Source organism: Epinephelus moara, chromosome 4 (assembly GCF_006386435.1).
Source record: "Epinephelus moara isolate mb chromosome 4, YSFRI_EMoa_1.0, whole genome shotgun sequence".
Classification (NCBI taxonomy): domain Eukaryota; kingdom Metazoa; phylum Chordata; class Actinopteri; order Perciformes; family Serranidae; genus Epinephelus; species Epinephelus moara.
In genome coordinates, this window is record NC_065509.1 from 23,221,921 (window position 1) to 23,229,384 (window position 7,464).

The 7,464-nt window shown below is 43.1% G+C and overlaps 1 protein-coding gene and 3 non-coding genes across 4 annotated transcripts; 3 read left to right on the forward strand and 1 right to left on the reverse strand.

Annotated features, from left to right (window-relative positions):
* The first annotated feature begins 1,883 nt into the window (after positions 1-1,883).
* On the forward strand, positions 1,884-1,955 carry trnac-gca (transfer RNA cysteine (anticodon GCA)). The gene has a single exon. It is a non-coding gene; the product is annotated as a tRNA-Cys (tRNA).
* A 288-nt stretch (positions 1,956-2,243) lies between these two features.
* Positions 2,244-2,315, forward strand: trnac-gca (transfer RNA cysteine (anticodon GCA)). Its single transcript has one exon. It is a non-coding gene; the product is annotated as a tRNA-Cys (tRNA).
* Positions 2,316-4,829: 2,514 nt separating this feature from the next.
* Positions 4,830-5,900, reverse strand: LOC126389026 (uncharacterized). Its single transcript, XM_050042442.1, has 4 exons — positions 5,863-5,900; positions 5,725-5,780; positions 5,324-5,644; positions 4,830-5,179 (listed from the first exon to the last, which is right to left on the reverse strand). Exons 1-4 carry the CDS (start codon positions 5,886-5,888, stop codon positions 4,830-4,832), a joined length of 753 nt encoding a protein of 250 aa, XP_049898399.1. The 5' UTR covers positions 5,889-5,900.
* A 1,092-nt stretch (positions 5,901-6,992) lies between these two features.
* trnac-gca (transfer RNA cysteine (anticodon GCA)) lies at positions 6,993-7,064 on the forward strand. The gene has a single exon. It is a non-coding gene; the product is annotated as a tRNA-Cys (tRNA).
* The last annotated feature ends 400 nt before the right edge of the window (positions 7,065-7,464 follow it).

Sequence of the window (7,464 nt, forward strand, 5' to 3'; positions counted from 1 at the left end):
GTTTCAGGGTGGATACTAAGTGGCTGATCCCTACAGTGAACAAAGCTTTCTGAATTCAATAAAGAATTTAAATTCATCTGAGGTTGTCTTGTTTCACGTATCTGTCAATACTTTTGCAAGTTTTTGCAATGTAAAAGTGATTTGTATAAAAACTTGACTTAATTTGGGGAAAATGTCAGTGCAAGATTTGTCAAACTTGTTTCAAGAACATGTGAGATGCTCAATGAGTTGGGATCCTATACTGAAACAATGAGTAGCTCTTTGTCCCCTGAGCCTAGTAGAACATGTACAGGTTTCAAGTGTTGGCACTTTCTTACCTAGTGGACATTTTCCTGCTTTGGCATTTCACTAGCAAAAGCTGCTTTTTCATTCAGTATTACAACAGGATATGCAGTTTACTGACACTTGAATCCTTTGGTAAACAAGCTTCTACCTCCAGTTACTGGGGTTGACCAGCTTTTGGACAATGCTATCAATTGAGAATCTAGAGCATAGCTGTCTTTGGTAGGGCCTTAAGGATCCTAAATGTCAGATGCCAAACTACACAGGTGCCAACAGTAAGACCTGTAAGGGCAAACAAATTAAAGGACAGGTCCATGGTAGGTTTATACTGTTCTGTAGCTTCCCAGCAGTGGTGCTTATGTGCTCTCACCCAAGCTTTCAAACTAAGTTATTTTCCCAAGCCCTTCTAATGTTTTTCCTGGTGACTTGATGTGGGTCTCTGCGTGTTACTGCATATAAACCACCTAGCCTGCCTATGCTTCTTGAATTATCAAAATGCACTATTTCTCTAACCGCCTAACTAGCGCAGAAGCTGAGCAATGGACTACTGTGGACGCCACAGTAGTTTGGTCTAAAAGTCAAATGACACAAATTGAGCAAGAGTTTACTCATGTATTCTGCCAGGCAAAATTACTGTTTTCCTCCTGTCACCAGGAGTCTGGTGGCTTTGAAAAGAGGGATATAACAGCTTGAGTTCCCCAGTACCCTTACACAACCCTACTTCAAAAAATCAGAACTAACCCTTTCAGGTAAATCCTTATCAGCACATGCCACTTTAACCTACATCACTGCTTTTTGCTAACGCCTGAGCGGGAGTTTCCATTTGAAAAAAGAATGCAGTGGACCCACCCTTCTGAATGGGTTTTAAAAAATCAACGTGTAAATGGGAAGTGCAAAGAGAAAAAAATAACATTGTATAGGCCTATGTGATACCTTAGTTGCATCAATAGACTAAAGTCTCATCTACGCTTGTTGCACAATGGTAGCTCATCTGACTCTTGATCAGAAAATTGTATGTTTAAATCATGTTAGGATCAAGCGATTGTGTTCTCTGACTTCCTTTGAGAGACCAGGTTGTTAAACTGACTCATGAGTTGTTTTTTTAAAAGATATTTTTTGGGGCATTTTAGCCTTTAATTGATAGGACAGACAAGCGTGAAGGGGGAGAGAGAGAGGGAGTGACAAGCAGCAAGGTCGAACCCGGCCCACTGCGACAACTGCCTTGTACATGGGGCGTCTGCTCTATCCACTAAGCCACCGATGCCCTGACTCATGAGTTTCTACTGTAATTGTCAAAGATTCATACAGAACATTGTCAACAGATTGAGCGCAGCTCTCTTTCTCTGTGTCTTCCTCTTTGTTAGAACTAGCTAAGAAAGTTGCCACATCATACAGTTAAGCATAGAGCTTCAACTGGGATGATTAAGAAGGCATGTGTATCTGGTGCCATCAGACTGTCTAACATATTGTATGTTTTAATCACAGAGTAGATGTTTATGTTTAAGAGAAGAAAATAATTTGATTGTTTGTATTCATATCAACAAATGATATCCTGTGTATTAGACTCTATAGTACACAGTGAGTGACCAGTGTTCTTTCATGGGGGTATAGCTCAGTGGTAGAGCATTTGACTGCAGATCAAGAGGTCCCCAGTTCAAATCTGGGTGCCCCCTACATCAAGGCCAAGTAGACCACATTATCTTATTCTTGGTCCCTGTCACCCAACCATAGGCTGCCAACCTGCCCATGGATGACATCCACAGTAACCTACCTACATTAATTCAGGTTGACCACAGCAGGTGTGCCCTATCAAAGATGAAAATTCACAGGCAATAAGTTCTAAATATCAAAGAAAAGGCCAAAAACTTTTTTTTATCAAGCACCAACCTGGATTTTAACCATGGAGTTAAGGCCTAATCAGTGCTTTGCTGATAACAAGTCATATTTTTGACTTCATGTGTGGGGGTATAGCTCAGTGGTAGAGCATTTGACTGCAGATCAAGAGGTCCCCAGTTCAAATCTGGGTGCCCCCTACATCAATGCCAAATAGACCACATTATCTTATTCTTGGTCCCTGTCACCCAAACATAGGCCCCAAGCCAAGCTGTCCCAGGCCCAGAGCAACACAGAATAGCCTCCTCTATAAGCTGTAATGGCACTTAGGGATGACATTTTAATTGGAAAGCCAAGTCTGCAAAGCAATTTTTAGAGCATGAAGGATATTAAAAGGATATTAACTGTATGATGTGGCAACTTTCTTAGCTAGTTCTAACAAAGAGGAAGACACAGAGAAAGAGAGCTGCGCTCAATCTGTTGACAATGTTCTGTATGAATCTTTGACAATTACAGTAGAAACTCATGAGTCAGGGCATCGGTGGCTTAGTGGATAGAGCAGACGCCCCATGTACAAGGCAGTTGCCGCAGTGGGCCGGGTTCGACCTTGCTGCATGTCACTCCCTCTCTCTCTCCCCCTTCACGCTTGTCTGTCCTATCAATTAAAGGCTAAAATGCCCCAAAAAATATCTTTTAAAAAAACAACTCATGAGTCAGTTTAACAACCTGGTCTCTCAGAGGAAGTCAGAGAACACAATCGCTTGATCCTAACATGATTTAAACATGCAATTTTCTGATCAAGAGTCAGATGAGCTGCCATTATGAAACAAGCTTAGATGAGACTTTAGTCTATTGATGCAACTAAGGTATCACATAGGCCTATACAATGATGTTATTTTTTTCTCTTTGTACTTCCCATTTACACGTTGATTTTTTAAAACCCATTCAGAAGGGTGGGTCCACTGCATTCTTTTTTCAAATGGAAACTCCCGCTCAGGCGTTAGCAAAAAGCAGTGATGTAGGTTAAAGTGGCATGTGCTGATAAGGATTTACCTGAAAGGGTTAGTTCTGATTTTTTGAAGTAGGGTTGTGTAAGGGTACTGGGGAACTCAAGCCGTTATATCCCTCTTTTCAAAGCCACCAGACTCCTGGTGACAGGAGGAAAACAGTAATTTTGCCTGGCAGAATACATGAGTAAACTCTTGCTCAGTTTGTGACTTTCAGATCCAAACTACTGTGGCGTCCACAGCAGTCCATTGCTCAGCTTCTGCGCTAGTTAGGCGGTTAGAGAAATAGTGCATTTTGATAATTCAAGAAGCATAGGCAGGCTAGGTGGTTTATATGCAGTAACATGCAGAGACCCACATCAAGTCACCAGGAAAAACATTAGAAGGGCTTGGGAAAATAATAGTTTGAAAGCTTGGGTGAGAGCACATAAGCACCACTGCTGGGAAGCTACAGAACAGTATAAACCTACCATGGACCTGTCCTTTAATTTGTTTGCCCTTACAGGTCTTACTGTTGGCACCTGTGTAGTTTGGCATCTGACATTTAGGATCCTTAAGGCCCTACCAAAGACAGCTATGCTCTAGATTCAATTGATAGCACTGTCCAAAAGCTGGTCAACCCCAGTAACTGGAGGTAGAAGCTTGTTTACCAAAGGATTCAAGTGTCGGTAAACTGCATATCCTGTTGTAATACTGAATGAAAAAGCAGCTTTTGCTAGTGAAATGCCAAAGCAGGAAAATGTCCACTAGGTAAGAAAGTGCCAACACTTGAAACCTGTACATGTTCTACTAGGCTCAGGGGACAAAGAGCTACTCATTGTTTCAGTATAGGATCCCAACTCATTGAGCATCTCACATGTTCTTGAAACAAGTTTGACAAATCTTGCACTGACATTTTCCCCAAATTAAGTCAAGTTTTTATACAAATCACTTTTACATTGCAAAAACTTGCAAAAGTATTGACAGATACCGTGAAACAAGACCCCAGATGAATTTAAATTCTTTATTGAATTCAGAAAGCTTTGTTCACTGTAGGATCGGCCACTTAGTATCCACCCTGAAACAGAGGTAAAGAGCAACATTAGCACAAGTTACAAAAATACCAAATTAGCCATTTGTGCAAATACATTTCAACATACCTTGACCNTTGCAAAAGTATTGACAGATACGTGAAACAAGACAACCTCAGATGAATTTAAATTCTTTATTGAATTCAGAAAGCTTTGTTCACTGTAGGGATCAGCCACTTAGTATCCACCCTGAAACGGAAGAGCAACATTAGCACAAGTTACAAAAATACCGAGTTAGCCATTTGTGCAAATACATTTCAACATACCTTGACCATGTTGTTGCCACCAGCTTGGCTGTGAGCTGGCTGCCTGAAGCTTCTATAGGAGGGAGCAGTCCGTGCACCACCTTGTCTGTAACCAGCCATCACAGGCCTCTTCTCAATGGTCAGGGGGGCTGCAAAGTCAGTGAAGGTCTCAGTCTGTTCTGCAGGAGCAGGGTTTTGGGGCTCGTAGTATCTCTTCTGTTCTGCAGGAGCAGGGTTTTGGGGCTCGTAGTATCTCTCATAGTGGGCATCTTGCCAGTGGTCTCTCCCCTGCTCGAAGCTGCTGCTGGTGTGAGTGACTGTGCCTGGAGGATACTGGCCGGTCAGGAACATGTAGTCGTAGTAAGGATAAGGGAACCAGCTTCTACCCATGTTTAGTCGTAGTAAGGATAAGGGAACCAGCTTCTACCCATGTTAGACTCTGGCTGAGGCTGGCTGATGAAGCCCGAGTCTGGTTGAGGCTGGCTGATGAAGCCAGCTCCAGCAGACTCTTCAGATGCTGCAAAAGGTGGTGGAGGAGGGGGCATCCAGCCTTGTTCCTCAGTCTCCCTCTCAGAATTACCATGCTCAAAGCTTTCCTCAAAATGGGACAACTCTCCTGCCTGGTACATGGATTCAGGTGGACTCACATTCTCAGGTTGACTTGAGGCAACAGCACGTGCGCCAGTGGACATTTCCTCATCTCCAGAGAGGAGACTGGGAGGTGCAACAGCCCAGTTGATGTCTGAGAACAGGAATGTTGAGAAGTATGAAGTCACATATTACACACTTGTTAAGACATGGGTCAACACAAGTTTTGTCAGCAAACAAAGCTTTAGAGTGCCCAATAAACTGATAGCAATTAGAACATTAAGCAGTAGATTCTTACCTCGTGGGCCAAGCTGAAAAGCAGCCCCTGGATGTCCAGAGCTAGCAGGGCTTAGCCTCATTGGATTGCCCCTGTATGCTGAGAAAGCAGGTCCTGAAGAAGAACTAGAGCCAGCAGATGATGCCGGTCCTCTCTGAACAGCAGGCTGAGGGACACTGGGCTCTGGAGCAGCTTCATAAGATGTGGAGACACCTGCAGAGGGAGCATAGCTATGCCCAACAGCTCCAGGTGAATACTGGCCAGAGGATGCTCCTTGGTACGAGTCATAATTAGGAGCAGCGTTTGAGTAACCTCCGCCATAAGAAGCACCGGGACCAGAGCCTGGGTACAAGAGAATACGAGTAAAGTTAGAAGAGAACTCAACTGAAACATACAAAGTTTAACTGGAGTGGTTACTTCACCTTTCTTGACAGGAAGGCAGCATATGTCCACAATCAGCAGAGCAAAGAGGGAAGCCCTGAAACAATTTCAAAACAACACAAAAGCATCAACAACTGTTTCCCAGTAAGCAGTCAACTTACACCAAGCCAGCAACTTACCCTGAGAAGAACCGTGCAGTCATCATGGTGGAGGCTGACACTGGAGATCTCTTCAAATGTGCAGGCTTATAAGTGTTGCCAGAGATCAGCACTGACCAATCACAGCTTAACGAGTTAACCATGGACAGCTGCTGGAGAATGACTCTCAGCAGGTGGATCCAACCTAAGCAATTAGTCCAACAGGAGCCAGGTACAAAAAGCTGTTGGCTTCCCATAGTTGATGCTGAATGCAGAAGTTAGTCATGTTTTATTTTGTTTGCTTATTTTCTTATAATTCAGAAGGATTTATGTCACTTTGTAGAAATGTATTGCAGTTGGATCCAGCCATGATGAATGTATTAAAGATTAAACTCTGTATTTATATCAAGGCACAACAATTACAGCAATAAAAACCTTAGATCTCAAGCTCCTTAAATGCTCATTGAATAGTGATCATGTGAGCATGCAACAGCAAAAACTAGAATACTGCAGCTTTTCCCTGCACAGCAACTTGGTGAAGACAACTGTTTGTTTTTTGAGAATGTAGCTCAGCAGTAAAGTATTTGACTGCAAATAAAGAGGTCCCCAGCTCAAGTCTACGTGCCCCTTTACGGTGGAATAGAATTTAAATGAACTATTTGCTTATTTAAAGCACCACATTTGATCCCCACATTCAAGATTTGGTCCTTAACTAGGGTGACTGGATTGTATATATGATGAGATCAGTATATGAACATACTGAACATGCAAAGAAGGGACTTGTGCTTTTGAGAGGGTCATTGACCTCAATCATGTAGTGGAAGCTTTTGCTCAGCTGGAAGAGAGAAAAGCTGTTTTAAGTCACATTTATTAGCATAACCACTTGTCCTATCCAGGGTCGAGGGTGAGCTGGAGCCTATCCCAGCTGACACTGGGCGAGAAGTGAGGTACACTCTGGACAGGTCACCAGACTATCACAGAGCTGATCCATACATACAGACAAATATGTCTGTATGTATGGCAAACATACATGACATGGCAAGAACATGCAAACAAAGAAGGAACCCAGCCAACAGGTGGTCCGGTTCAAACTTGCTGACGTCTTTGGCTGTTTGTTAGACTCTAGGACTTATGCTAGCTGATGAATAAGAATGACTTGTCTTATGCACTAAGGGGGTATAGCTCAGTGGTAGAGCATTTGACTGCAGATCAAGAGGTCCCCAGTTCAAATCTGGGTGCCCCCTACATCAATGCCAAACAGACAGCATTATCTTATCCTTGGTCTCTGTCACCCAACCATAGGCTGCCAACCTGCCCATGGATGACATTAATTCAGGTTGACCACAGCAGGTGTGCCCTATCAAAGATGAAAATTCACAAGCAGTGAGTTCTTACCCTGCACTCGGAAAGCCTTTTTTGCTTAGGAAGGTTCCTAGCTGAGTGAAATGACCCGGAAGTATTTTAGCGGCTGCCATGATAAGAGCTGTTTGAATTCTCTAAACACTAAGGAAAGGAGGTTCAGTGCTTCCTTTCAGATCTCCTTTAGCATAGGATACATCGGACCTTCCTAAGCGATAGGAAAGGAGATAATTCCATCCCACAAGTCATTGCGGCGGCAGTATTTACGCACCATTCACAAACTCA